Source organism: Oncorhynchus clarkii, chromosome 10 (genome assembly GCF_045791955.1).
Source record: "Oncorhynchus clarkii lewisi isolate Uvic-CL-2024 chromosome 10, UVic_Ocla_1.0, whole genome shotgun sequence".
In the NCBI taxonomy this organism is placed as follows: Eukaryota; Metazoa; Chordata; class Actinopteri; order Salmoniformes; family Salmonidae; genus Oncorhynchus; species Oncorhynchus clarkii.
The window spans coordinates 69,887,830-69,902,866 of record NC_092156.1 but is presented as its reverse complement, the minus strand read 5'-3'; the positions used below and the strand labels follow the sequence as shown (position 1 = coordinate 69,902,866).

The window sequence follows — 15,037 nt, the reverse complement described above, 5'->3', positions numbered from 1 at the left end:
ATTTTGATGTCTAAGCCCACTTGTTTTCTTTAGAGCCGATTACAATAGCCACAACAACAACGTGTAACTATGTATTTTTATCAGGCAGGACCAAACAGAGCTGAATGAGAGCGATGACTTGGGAAGTTGTCTATTATTCAGCTACCAAAAAGTCTACATTCGTCATAAATATTAATAGTTGATATTTCCACCTATTGTATCTCTGTGTTTACAGGTCTATATTTCCAAGATACATTAAGATATCCTGATGCTGTTTGCCTGTGTATGTGGGGCAGACAGCAAATATTGGGTTACATATGGTTATGTGGGAATGCCACTTCCAGCCAGGCATTATTGTGCACTTCTCTTAGTTTAAGGCGTTTGTCACAATATCTATCAATTAACCACTGATTCAGCAAAATAATTTTACACAATCACCCATTTTAATAAATGACAGCCATTATAGATGTGGAAAAAAACATGTTTTGTAATAGCTCGGGTAGGCCCCAACATTTTTGGGGCCACAAGCCTCGTTTTTTTTATTACTTCGCTACAACGTTGTTGTGATGGAGAACTCCTGTACAGTAGGTGGCGGTGTTAAACTTTAATTGCACAGTCCAGCATAATGATGAAAAGGAAAGAATCACCGGCTACAAACAAAGCTAGCGATGTTTCGTTTCTGATAGGATTGCCTTTATTTTAATAGCAAACTAGACCCTGTAGATTATTATAATATTATAGAAAACACAAAGACTGTTTTCATATTGAAAAGGGACCAAAAGCGTCGGGGGACAATGTCGGGTTCCGTGGTCGAGTTCCAGGCGCAGATAGCCTCAATCATGGAGGTGCTAGCCAACGCGGCTGTAGCCGAAATCTGCAAAGTTGTTGACGATGGCTATGCTGTTGTGCACCTGAAGATGTCCCAAAGCCACAAGGAGAACGAATTTCTCCGGAGGAAAATGAAATTGATGGAACTTCAGATCGCGAGGTTTCGATCAGAGAGAACAAAGTCTTCGGAGGGGTCCGTCCACAATCGCTTTCATGGAATACGCCTCCTAAACAGACACAACCATCGAGAGACTGCAACGACAGGTTGGTGATGATAAATTATTACCGTGTACACAAAGAACATCCTAGAATCAACATTATTGAAAATAATATAATTATTATAATACTTATTTTAGAAATCATTAGCCCTTCTTGAAGGCGCAGAAGGCCCATTGTCACCCACTGTGTATGTGGTAGTACTAATTTGTAGAGTGGCTCTATTGTTCCTCACAGCATGATTTTTTCACTATCCTTAAAGTCTAAATAATCCCTATGTTGTACTGAAATATGAACACAGAAATACATTAGAGCAGGTGTTGTAAATGTTTTGTACACTCAGTGTATGCCATGCTTACTTTGTACTGTCAACACAGCTAGGATCACTCTAGCTCTATAGACACATTATAAAACGTCATACACGTATTATGCTCCCTTTGTTCTTTGTAAAAACACCATTGATGGATGAGGTCATATGGAAGATGATCATAATGTTGTTAACATCATAGTTATTCATTTATTTATTTGTACCTCCCCCTTTATTCCCAGGACCTACTTGGCAAAGCAGAGCCAGACTTTCCAACAGGAGTTTTGGGAACAGCAGCATTCAAAAAGACAGACAGCCCATAGACGTGGACCAAGACGATGTCTCTCCATCAAAGCATATGGATGCTACAAGTGATGAGGTAAGTTCCAATTTTAACAGACGATTTTAGACTGTCACAGACTTATGTCTATTTTAGTCTCGGACACCAGAACGCTTTGCCTGGGAATGAGGTCATGTCTGTATAGCTGTGTATGTCAGCACATTCTAACACAATAACAAGGTAACTACTATGGCTTTCACTAAATCCCATGTCATGCCCATATCTCCATTCAGAAGATAGTGTACGCTTTCTCACTCACTCATCTCTCCCACTTAACCCCACCAGCAGTCAGCAGAGACAGAGGAAGGGGAACCAGACCTGCTGATCATCAAGGATGAGGGAGTCGCAGACGACCAGAAATCTAGGTCCAGCCACCCAGCCAGAACAGTGGAGGGCAGCAGAGAACTAACCACCCAACCGGCTGCAGCGACCAGCAAGGATCCCGCCTTCCACCTCAGTGGCCCCAGAGGCAACAACTACAACAACACCGCTATGGAGGTCAGTGGATCTGACGCCATCCTCCTCCAATCAGAAACAGGGAATGTGTACCAGGGACCACAGCACTACACAGGATTTGAACCCAAAGCAGAGAGGCAGAGTCTGGACACTAAGTGTGACATGTACGGGGGCCTCAATCTCCTAAGAGATTCTTTAAACCAGGTGTGGAGAGAGGTAGTAGCGACGGATGATGGCGCCTCTGCTGCTCACACTAAAGTAATGGACCCAGAAACACAGACTAGCTCAACCATGGAAATGAGAAGTGTAGGGTTAGAAAACCACAGGTTTTCCCCCAAGTCTTTCCATTCTTCATCAGAACATGTAATAGTGATTGACTCTGTATCCAGTGGGCAGCAGGTAGATATAGATTTAGAGTGGGGTCAGGTGGGTACAACTACTACACCACAGGTCAATGCGACTGGAAATAAGCAGGGAGTGGGAGTGTTTAACAGAAACCCACCAATGATTCACACCGAATCAATGAGAGACAACGTGACGCAATTTGTTTCACCCAGCTTCCCGCCCTCAGAGATAAATACAGAAATGCATCTTGGCACAGGTGAGGCCAACAAAGATAGTTGGTGTTCGTTGGCAAGCCTCCAGAGACACTCTGAAATACCAGGAATAAGAGTTCAACAACCAGCTCATACCTCACTTCCTGTCTGCCATTTTAGACCAAGCGCCACAACTTCCTCTCACTCCAGTAATCTTGCCACAGATGTTTCACCTGGCACTGTAGAACGACCGTACGGTTGCCCAAGCTGCCATAAGACGTTTGTCCAAGAGAGTGACTTGCGGCGGCATGCAGTCATCCACACCAGAAAGCGGACGTTCTCCTGCACGTTGTGTGAGAAGAGCTTTGTGTGCGCCAGCCATCTCCAAGTTCACCAGAACGTCCACACTGGGGAGAAGCCCTTCAGTTGTGCACAGTGCGGACGCAGGTTCTCCCACTCAAGCAATCTGAATAGACATCAGAAGCTTCATCATTGAGAAGTGACACAGAATCAAGAGATTCCTATGTAAAAAAAAAATGCTATGGATTAGCATTATGTCAGTTCGTTTTATAGCAACACGCTGTGAAAGTCCTGCCTACTTCCTGGATCACATCCCTTGCTGTTTTTGAATGGGATTTAAGAGTATATAATAAAATTCATGAAAACAGTCTTAAGATATATGTGCAGTTATATTTGTATTAATGGAATAATTTACTTCTGTCCAATGTCTTTATGAAGGTTTTTGTGCAAAATACAGAAGGTGGAGTTTACCCTCCAATACACCACTGATTATAACACAATAACAACAAGACAACTACTATGAATTTCCCTAAATCCCATGTCATGCCCATATCTCCATTCAGTAGATAGTGTATGCTCTGTCTCACTCACTCATCTCTCCCACTTAACCCCATCAGCAGTCAGCAGAGACAGAGGAAGGGGAACCAGGCCTGCTGATCATCAAGGTGGAGGGAGAAGCAGATGACCAGGACTCTAGGATCAGCCACCCAGACAGAACAGTGGAGGGCAGTAAAGAACTAACCACCCAACTGTCTGCAGCCACCACAGAGGACCCCGCCTTCCAGTCCAGTGGCCCCAGAGGCAACAACAATTACAACAACATCGCTATGGAGGTCAGTGGATCTGACGTCGTCTTCCAATCAGAAACAGGGAATATGAACCAGGGACTCCAGCAGTACACAGGATTTGAACCCAGAGCAGAGAGACCGAGTCTGGACACTAAGTGTGACATGTACGGGGGCCTCAATCTCCTAAGAGATTCTTTAAACCAGGTGTGCAGAGAGGTAGTAGCGACTGATAATGGAGCATCAGCTGCTCACACTAAAGTAATGGACCTAGGGAGTGGCCCAGTGGGCCCAGAAACACAGACTAGCTCAGACATAGAAATGAGAAGTGTAGGGTTAGAAAACCACAGGTTTTCCCCCAAGTCATTCCATTCTTCATCAGAACATGTGATAGTGATTGACTCTGTATCCAGTGGACAGCAGGTAGATAGAGATTTTGAGTGGGGTCAGGTGGGTACATCTTCTACACAGGTCAACGGGACTGGAAATACGCAGGGAGAGGGAGTGTTTGAGAGGAACGCACCTACGATGGCAAGCCTCCATAGACACTTTGAAATACCAGGAAGAGGAGTTCAACAACCAGCTCATACCTCACTTCCTGTCGGCCATTTTAGACAAAGCGCCACAACTTCGTCTCACTCGAGTAATCTTGCCACACACGTTAGACCGGACACCATAGAGCGATTGTACGGTTGCCTGAGCTGCCATAAGAAGTTTGTCCACGAGAGTGACTTGCGGCAGCATGTGGTCGTCCACAACAGAAAGCGGGCGTTCGCCTGCACCTTGTGTGAGAAGAGCTTTATGTCCCGCACCGATCTCCAAATGCACCTGAATGTCCACACTGGAGAGAAGCCCTTCAGTTGTGCACATTGCGGGCGCAGGTTCTCCCACTCCAGCAATCTGAAAAGACATCAGAAGCTTCATCATTGAGAAATTGGACAGAAGCAAGAGATTCCTATTGAAAAAAGCTGTTCTAGCAATATCATGGGTTCAAACTTGATTTGTTCTACAGTGCATTCGGGAAGTATTCAATCTGTACACACTACCCCATAATGACAATACAAAACAGGTTATACATTTTTGTGTGTGTGTATGTATGTGTGTGTGTATATACAGTGCCTTGCGAAAGTTTATCGGCCCCCTTGAACTTTGCGACCTTTTGCCACATTTCAGGCTTCAAACATAAAGATATAAAACTGTATTTTTTTGTGAAGAATCAACAATGGAATGGTTCAAAAATAAACATATCCAGGTGTTAGAATGGCCAAGTCAAAGTCCAGACCTGAATCCAATCGAGAATCTGTGGAAAGAACTGAAAACTGCTGTTCACAAATGCTCTCCATCCAACCTCACTGGCCTCGAGCTGTTTTGCAAGGAGGAATGGGAAAAAAATTCAGTCTCTCGATGTGCAAAACTGATAGAGACATACCCCAAGCGACTTACAGCTGTAATCGCAGCAAAAGGTGGCGCTACAAAGTATTAACTTAAGGGGGCTGAATAATTTTGCACGCCCAATTTTTCAGTTTTTGATTTGTTAAAAAAGTTTGAAATATCCAATAAATGTCGTTCCACTTCATGATTGTGTCCCTCTTGTTGTTGATTCTTCACAAAAAAATACAGTTTTATATCTTTATGTTTGAAGCCTGAAATGTGGCAAAAGGTCGCAAAGTTCAAGGGGGCCGAATACTTTCGCAAGGCACTGTGTATATATATATATATATATATGAAGATTAAAAAAAACTGGAAATATTACATTTACATAAGTATTCAGACCGTCTACTCTGTACTTTGTTGATGCATCTTTGGCAGCAATTACAGTCTAAGTATTATTGGGTATGACGCTACAAACTCGGGGAGTTTCTCCCATTCTTCTCTGCAGATCCTGTCAAGCTCTGTCAAGTTGGATGGGGAGTGTCGCTTCACAGCTTTTTTCAGGTTTCTGCAGAGATGTTTGATCGGGTTCAAGTCTGGGCTCTGGCTGGGCTACTCAAGGACATTGAGACTTGTCCCGAAGCCACTCCTGTGTTGTCTTGGCTGTGTCCTGTTGGAAGGTGAACCTTCGCCCCAGTCATGTCCTGAACGCTCTGGAGCAGGTTTTCATCAAGGATCTCTCTGTACTTCGCTCCGTTCATCTTTCCCTCAACCCTGACTAGTCTCCTTGTCAATGCCACTGAAAAACATCTCCACAGCATGATGCTTCCACCAACATGTTTTACCATAGTGATGAGCAGTGCCTGGTTTCCTCCAGATGGGTTGCTTGGCATTCAGTCCAAAGAGTTCAATTTTGGTTTCATCAGACCAGAGAATCTTGTTTCTCATGGTCTGAGAGTTCATTAGTTGCCTTTTGGCAAACTCTAACCGGGCTGTCATGTGCCTTTTTACTGAGTGGCTTCCATCTGGCCACTCTACCATAAAAGGCCTGATTGGTGGAGTGCTGAGAAGATGGTTGTCCTTCGGGAAAGTTCTCCCATCTCCACCGAGGAACTATGGAGCTCTTTCAGAGTGAACATCGGGTTCTTGGACCCCTCCCTGACCAAGGCCCCTTTCCCTCAATTTGACATGGGGCGGCCAGCTCTAGGAAGACTCTTGGTGCTTCCAACTTCTTCCATTTAAGAATGATGGAGGCCACTGTGTTCTTGGGGACCTTCAATGCTGCAGAATTCTTTTGGTAGCCTTCCTCAGATTTGTGCCTCAACACAAACCTTTCTCGGAGGTCTACGGACAATTCCTTCAACGTTATGGCTTGGTTTTTGCTCTGACATTCACTGTGAACTGTGTGACCTTTATATAGACAGGTGTGTGCCTTTCCAAATCATGTACAAGAAATTGAATTTACCACAGATGGACTCCAATCAAGTTATAGAAACATCTCAAGGATGATCAATGGAAACAGGATGCACCTGAGCTCAATTTCGAGTCTCATAGCAAAAGGTCTGAATACTTACAGTACCAGTCAAAAGTTTGGACACACCTACTCATTCAAGGGTTTTTCTTTATTTTTACTATTTTCTACATTGTAGAATAATAGTGCAAACATCAAAACTATGAAATAATACATATGGAATCATGTAGTAACCAAAAAAGTGTTAAACAAATCTAAATATATTTGAGATTCTTCAAAGTAGCCGCCACTTTGCATTCTCTCAAACAGCTTCACCTGGAATGCGTTTTCAACAGTCTTGAAGAGGTTCCCACATACAGTGGGGCAAAAAAGTATTTAGTCAGCCACCAATTGTGCAAGTTCTCCCACTTAAAAAGCTGAGAGATGCCTGATAATCACATCCAGAAAATCACATTGTAGGATTTTTTATGAATTTATTTGCAAATTATGGTGGAAAATAAGTATTTGGTCACCTACAAACAAGCAAGATTTCTGGCTCTCACAGACCTGTAACTTCTTCTTTAAGAGGCTCCTCTGTCCTCCACTCATTACCTGTATTAATGGCACCTGTTTGAACTTGTTATCAGTATAAAAGACACCTGTCCACAACCTCAAACTGTCACACACCAAACTCCACTATAGCCAAGACCAAAGAGCTGTCAAAGGACACCAGAAACAAAATTGTAGACCTGCACCAGGCTGGGAAGACTGAATCTGCAATAGGTAAGCAGCTTGGTTTGAAGAAATCAACTGTGGGAGCAATTATTAGGAAATGGAAGACATACAAGACCACTGATAATCTCCCTCCATCTGGAGCTCCACGCAAGATCTCACCCCGTGGGGTCGAAATGATCACAAGAACGGTGAGCAAAAATCCCAGAACCACACGGGGGGACCTAGTGAATGACCTGCAGAGAGCTGGGACCAAAGTAACAAAGCCAATGCAAGGGCATTGAAGATGAAATGTGGCTGGGTCTTTCAGCATGACAATGATCCCAAACACACCGCCCGGGCAACGAAGGAGTGGCTTCGTAAGAAGCTTTTCAAGGTCTTGGAGTGGCCTAGCCAGTCTCCAGATCTCAACCCCATAGAAAATCGTTGGAGGGAGTTGCCCAGCTACAGCCCCAAAACATCACTGCTCTAGAGGAGATCTGCATGGAGGAATGGGCCAAAATACCAGCAACAGTTTGTGAAAACCTTGTGAAGACTTACAGAAAATGTTTGACCTCTGTCATTGCCCACAAAGGGTATATAACAAAGCATTGAGATAAACTTTTGTTATTGACCAAATACTTATTTCCCACCATAATTTGCAAATAAATTAATTAAAAATCCTACAATGTGATTTTCTGGATTTTTTTTCTCATTTTGTCTGTCATAGTTGAAGTGTACCTATGATGAAAATGACAGGCCTCTCTCATCTTTTTAAGTGGGAGAACTTGCACAATTGGTGGCTGACTAAATACTTTTTTGCCCCACTGTATGCTGAGCACTTGTTGGCTGCTTTCCCTTCACTCTGCAGTCCAGCTCATCCCAAACCATATTTATTGGGTTGAGGTCGGGTGATTGTGGGGGCCAGGTCATCTTATGCAGCACTCCATCACTCTCCATGATCAAATGGCCCTTACACAGCCTGGAGGTGTGTTGTGTCATTGTCCTGTTGAAAAACAAATGATAGTCCCACTAAGTGTTAGCCAGATGGGATGGCGTATCGCTGCAGAATGCTGTGGTAGCCATGCTCATTAAGTGTGCCTTGAATTCTAAATAAATCAGACCGTGTCACCAGTAAAGCACCATCACACCACCTCCTCCATGCTTCACGGTGGGAATCACACATGTGGAGATCATCACATTTTGACTCATCGGACCAAAGGACAGATTTCCACCGGTCTAATGTCCATTGCTCATGTTTCTCAGTCCAAGCAAGTCTCCTCTTCTTATTGGTGTCCTTTAGTAGTGGTTTCTTTGCATTAATTTGACCATGAAGGACTGATTCAAGCAGTCTCCTCTGAACAGTTGATGTTGAGATGTGTCTGTTACTTGAATTCTGTGAAGCATTTATTTGGGCTGCAATTTCTGAGGCTGGTAACTCTAATGAACTTATCCTCTGCTGCAGAGGGAACTCCGGGTCTTCCTTTCCTGTGGCGTTCCTCTTGAGAGACAGTTTCATCATAGCGCTTGATGGTTTTTCCACTGCACTTGAAGAAACTTTAAAAGTTCTTGACATTTTCCGAATTCACTGACCTTCATCTGTAATGGACTGTTGTTTCTCTTTGCTTATTTGAGCTGTTCTTGCCATAATATGGACATTTTACCTAATAGGGCTATCTCCTGTATACCACCCCTACCTTGTCACTACACAAGTGATTGGCTCAAACGCATTAAGAAGGAAAGAAATTCCACCAAATAATTTAACAAAACACACCTGTTAATTGAAATGCATTCCAGGTGACTACCTCATGAAGCTGGTTTAAAGAATGTCAAGCATGTGCAAAGCTGTCATCAAGGCAAAGGGTGGCTACTTTGAAGAATCTCAAATATAAAATACATTTTGATTTGTTTAACACTTTTTTTTGGTTACCACGTGATTCCATGTGTTATTTCATAGTTTTGATGTCTTCACTATTATTTTACAATGTAGAAAATAGAACAAATAAAGAAACTCTGTCGTTTTGTTTTTATTTATTTAACTAGGCAAGTCAGTTAAGAACAAATTCTTATTTACATTGACGGCCTACCCCTAACCCAGACGACGCTGGGCTAATTGTGCGCCGCCCTATGGGACTCCCAATCACGTCCGGTTGTGATACAGCCTGGAATCAAACCAGGGTCTGTAATGATGCGTCTAGCACTGAGATGCAGTGCATTAGACCGCTGCACCACTCAGGATTCCCCATCGGGAATGAGTAGGTGTGTCCAAACTTTTGACTGGTACTGTATGTAAATAAGTTATTTCTGTTTTATTTGTATACATTTGTGAAAATGTCTCTCTGTCATTCTGGAGTTGTGTGTGTAGATTGACTAGAAAAAGAGCTTGTCATCCGTTTTAGAGTAAGGCTGTAACGAAACAAAATGTGCAAAAAGCGAAGGGAAGACTTTCCCAATCCACTGTATGTCTTCAGGATGTTATCCCAGGTCTCTTGTGTTTTATAATACACCACGTGGTTCATATTCTACATTATCTGCATACACTTCAACCTTCTCTTCTTGCCCAGGGACCCCCTCCCAGACAACCGATCATATGTTAGCCAAAAAAATGACATCTTGAATGATAATGGCAAGGAGAAATAGTAAACTTTTTATTTTATTTTTATGAATAGTTTTTGTAGATTCAGTATTTTGACATACCCACATTTTATAATTTGAAGAAGTTTAAACTCTAACATGGCCTACTGGCTAGAAAGTTAACTCCAAACACATTTTCGCTAAGTGCAGCTATTTAGCTGATTTAAACAAAAGCCATATGTTGACAGAAATGTATGTTCAAGTAAAGAACTTACTAGCAGTCAGTGGCACTTGCCACGCTGGTAGCCTATTCACAGGTGCTTTTTCAAAGCCTATGTCAGACACGCCAGTGTAATTGGCTCCAGTGAGTGTAATTTACCCAATATCTTTAGAAATACAATATTATCTCTTCTAATTCAAAATGTGTTTATTCTGTTTTGGCTAATGATATTCATAAACATTGTAAATACACTTTTCTCCACTTTTTACATGTATATATAATTATATATTTATTTTTTTGCAGACCCCCATGCAGTTTTTGTTGATCAATTCCTATAATATAATCAATAAATAATATTCTCACATTGATCCTAAATATACCGAAGGAAAAAAAAGGAAACATGTAAAGTATTGGTCCCATGTTTCATGAACTGAAATAAAAGATCCCAGAAATGTTCCATTTGCACAAAAAGCTTCTCTCTCAAATGTTGTGTACAAATGTTTACATCCCTGTTGATGAGCATTTCTCTTTTGCCAAGATAATCCATCTACCTAACAGGTGTGACATATCAAGAAGCTGATTATACAGCATGATCATTACACAATAGGTTTTTTTGTCGATGGCAATTTGAATGCACAGAGATCACGTGACGAGATCCTGAGACCCACCTCCATCACCTCGTCTTTCAGCATGATAATGCACGGCCCCATGTCACAAGGATCTGTATACAATTCCTGAAAGCTGAAAATGTCTGTTCTTCCGTAGCCTGCATACTCGCAAGCATGTTTGGGATGGATCGACATGTACGACAGCGTGTTCCTGTTCCCTCCAATATCCAGCAACTTGAAGAGGAGTGGGACAACATTCCACAGGCCACAATCAACAGCCTGATCAACTCTATGTGAATGAAATGTCACACCAGATACTGACTGGTTTTCTGATCCACGCCTCTACATATTTTTTAAGGTACAGTGTCTGTAACCAACAGATGCATATCCATAGATTAGGGCCAAATGAATTGTTTTTAATTGAATGATTTCCTTATATGAACTGTAACTCAATTGTTGCATGTTGCGTTTTATTTTTGTTCAGTGTATACTGTGTATTCAAATCAAATTGTATTTTTCACATGCGCCGAATACAACAGTTGTAGACTTTACCGTGTAAGAAAAGTTTACCAAATAAAAATAGTAAATTGTAACTCAATAAAATGACAATAACGAGGTTATATACAAGGAGAACCTTGTAATGGATGGATTATTGCAGCAGACGACCACACCAGGTTCCACTCCTATCAACTAAAAACAAGCAGAAGCGGCTCCAGTGGGCACGCCATCACCAACGCTGGACAATTGAGGAGCGGAAAAACATTGCCTGGTCGACGAATCCAGGTTCCTGATGCGTCATGCTAATGGAAGAGTCAGGATTTGGTGTAAACAGCATGAGGCCATGGCCCCATCATGCCTGGTGTCAACGGCACAGGCTGGTCGTGTAAGGGTGTGGGGAATATTTTCCAGGCACATGTTAGGTCCCTTAATAGCAATTGAGCAACGTTTTCATGTCCCAAAGAATTTAGGATGTTCTGGTGGCAAAGGGGGTCCGACCTGGTACTAGTTGGCCACTGAGTGTATATTGACCCTATATATAACTATATATGTAACTGCCAAAATAATAGAAACTCTGAGGGATAAATTAGGGAGTGAGGGATACAAAGTGTATTGAAAGCAGGTGCTTCCACACAGGTGTGATTCCTAAGACATTGAAGCAATTAAAATCCCATCATGCTTAGGGTCATGCATAAAAATGCTGGGAATGCCATTATTTTGGCTACCATTGGTCAGCGAATGGTTTGATGAGCATGAAAACGATGTAACCCATATGCTATGGCCCTCTCAGTTACCAGATCTCAACCCAATTGAACGTTTACATTTTACTCTTAGCAGATGCTCTTATCTAGAGTGACTTAGTCATTTATTATCTGAACTAAAAGACTAGTGCCCCATAGTACTCATTTTGTCATCATGACGTGCTTTGAGAGGCTAGTTAAGGATCATATCACCTCCACCTTACATGACACCCTAGACCCACTTCAATTTGCATACCGCCCCAATACATCCACAGACAATGCAATCGCCAAAGCCATCGCACTGCACACTACCCTATCCGGACAAGAGGAATACCTATGTAAGAATGTTCTTCATTGACTAGTTCGGCCTTCAACACCATAGTACCCTCCAAGCTCATCATTAAGCTCGGGGCCCTGGGCCTGAACACCCTTCCGTGTGCAACTGGGACCTGGACTTCCTGAGGTAGGAAACAACACCTCCACTACGCTGATCCTCAACACAGAAGCCCCACAAGGGTGTGTGCACAGCCCCCTCCTGTACTCCCTGTTCACCCATGACTGCGTGGCCACGCACACATCGAAGGTCAATCTTCAAATTTGCAGACGACACAACAGTAGTAGGCCTGATTACCAACAATGATGAGACAGCCTACAGGAAGGAGGTGAGGGCCCTGGCGGAGTGGTGCCAGGAAAATAACCTCCTCCTCAACATTAACAAAACATGGACTTTAGGAGACAGCAGAGGGAGCACGCCCCTATCCACATCGACGGGACCGCAGTGGAGGAGGTGAAAAGCTTCAAGTTCCTCAGAGTACACATCACTGACATCTGAAATGGTGCACTTACACAGACAGTGTAGTGAAGAGGGCACAACAGTGCCTCTTAAACCTCACGAGGCTGAAGAAATTTGGCTTGCCACCTGGAACCCTCAAACTTTGACAGAAGCACAATAGAAAGCATCCTGTCGGGCTGTATCACCGCCTGGTACTGCATCGCCCGCAACCGCAGGGCTCTCCAGAGGGTGGTGCGGTCTGCCCAATGCATCCCTAGGGGCACACCGCCTGCCCTCCAGGACACCTACAGCACCTGATGTCACAGAAAGGCCAAAAATATCATCAATATCAATCACCCGAGGCACGGCCTGTTCACCCCGCTATCATCCAGAAGGAGAAGTCAGTACAGGTGCATCAAAGCTGGGAACGAGAGACTGAAAAACAGCTTCTATCTCAAGGCCATCAGATTGTTAAATAGTCATCACTAACCGGCTACCACCCGGTTACTCAACCCTGCACCTTAGAGGCTACATGTACATAGATATGGAATCCCTGGTCACTTTATTAAAGTGACTAGTGTTCCATTATTAATGTTTACATACCACATATCACAGACAAGTCCATCTAAAAAAAATGTTTTAGCGATCAGCAAACTCAGAGCTAGTAGGAGGGAAAAAGTGAAGAGCGAGTGTTAGTTCACAAAAGACAATTATGGGAGATTCTGGAGCTTTTTCCACCACCATCAACAGCACCAAATGATGGAATTTCTCGAGGAAGAAATGTCGCATCCCTCCAGTAGAGTTCCAGACACTTGTAGAATCTATGTCGAGGTGCATTGAAGCTGTTCTGGCAGCTTGTGGTGGCCAACACCCTATTAAGAAACGTTGTTGGTGTTTCCTTTATTTTGACAGTTACCTGTATATTCTCACATTGCGTCCAAGTTAAATCAGGGAGTTGGAAGGAAAGGACATTTTCCTATTAAAAGTACAGGGAATTACCGCAGACCAATATTAGTTTTACATGTTTTGAGGACAGAGAAGCTTCAGATTTTCTTTGTCCGTGAGTTGAGTCAGTAAAGGAGCAACTTCCTTCAATCCATTTGAGCAATAATGTAGCCTAGTCACTTTTAGCCCTACCCACAAGTACATACTATAAAGTATTACCTCAACAACCTCGAACCCAGGAACATTGAATCGGTACTGGTATATAGCCTCGTTATTGTTACTATTTACTTTTTTATTTTGCAAATATTTGTATTTTTAACTGTACTGTTGGGAATGGGCTCTTAAGTAAGCATTTCACCTGTTGAATTTGGAGCATGTAACCAATACAATTTGATTTGATTTAGTAATAGCTGAGTTATAATACACCTGTATTTGTTTGGAGAGTTTTGTAGAGCTCATGCCCGTCGACTTAATTCCTCCCTCCTCTTTTCAGGCCAAATCTACAGTCAAAAAGGAGGACACAGAGGGGGAATAGAGTCTGGACAGACAGAGAAGTGTCCCCCTGACGCTCAAAACACAGAGTGAGGGAGAACTGTAGGATCCAGGTCCAAATTGCTAGATTTCAATGGACTGTCCAACCGAAACTGCTTTTTCATCCCCAAGGGTTACTCTCTACCAGGTTCCCTGAAGAGGGAAGCAAGCCCCCTTCCTGAATTTCAACAGGCTCCACTTCTTCATCGAAATGTATAGAAAAGCAGCTGCAACAGCTGACATCAGCCAAGAGGCAGCTCCGGTGCAGCCACTGCTTCAAGGGCTCCTCCCACAGCCGCCAGCTGAAGATGCATGAGAGGGTGCACACCGGAGAGAAACCATTTCACTGTGTCTACTGTGGGAAGTCCTTCACCCAGTCCGGCAACATGAAGAAGCACCACCTCGTCCACACTGGCGAAAGGCCACATGACGTTGGGCTGCCCTGAGTGTTCCAGGGTGAAGTTTCCCCAAGGCACGAATCTAGGATATTCTTCCTCTCTCCCAATCCTAACCTTCAGGTTGTGGAAAATAAAATAATAACTGACCTAAGATCAGCATCTAGGGGCAAATTCACACATCTCCACTTGGTGTAATGATAGGCACGTGGTGTGAAAAAACTCCTGGCCCTGGTCGTAAGGAAAAAAGCTCCACACTTCTGGGGTTTTCAAATAAAAACTGGGTCCATGTGTTAACAGTTTGGAAGTTTTCCACATTGAACACTACCCTCTGTGTGTAGTGGTTGAGTTTTCAGTTCAACTGGCTTGATGCTTGGTCCAGAGTGGACTGTTAATGTACATTATTAAAGGTGAAGATTTTAAACATCCTTATGAATTTGTATTGGTGCAGTGATGATCCAAAGTACAGTAATAC

At 43.1% G+C, this 15,037-nt stretch overlaps 1 protein-coding gene across 2 annotated transcripts; it reads left to right on the top strand.

Moving 5' to 3' along the window:
* The first annotated feature begins 589 nt into the window (after positions 1-589).
* LOC139419087 (uncharacterized) lies at positions 590-14,990 on the top strand. Of its 2 annotated transcripts, XM_071169007.1 has the most exons (5): positions 590-1,071; positions 1,573-1,709; positions 1,956-2,168; positions 3,580-3,795; positions 14,130-14,990. In XM_071169007.1, the coding sequence occupies exons 1-5, from the start codon at positions 774-776 to the stop codon at positions 14,169-14,171; spliced, it is 906 nt and encodes a 301-aa protein (XP_071025108.1). In that variant the 5' UTR covers positions 590-773; the 3' UTR covers positions 14,172-14,990. The 2 variants fall into 2 exon arrangements, with proteins under 2 accessions (XP_071025108.1, XP_071025107.1); XM_071169006.1 differs by lacking the exon at positions 14,130-14,990 and having other exon boundaries at positions 604-1,071; positions 3,580-4,883.
* Positions 14,991-15,037: the final 47 nt, after the last annotated feature.

Bases quoted from the DNA above. Each gene is read 5' to 3' on its own strand.
- LOC139419087 (XM_071169006.1), top strand. From the start codon at position 774: ATGTCGGGTTCCGTGGTCGAGTTCCAGGCGCAGATAGCCTCAATCATG. The intron at 1,072-1,572 runs GTTGGTGATGAT...CTTTATTCCCAG, and splicing joins TCGAGAGACTGCAACGACAG to GACCTACTTGGCAAAGCAGA. The intron at 2,169-3,579 runs GTCAGTGGATCT...TAACCCCATCAG, and splicing joins ACAACAACACCGCTATGGAG to CAGTCAGCAGAGACAGAGGA.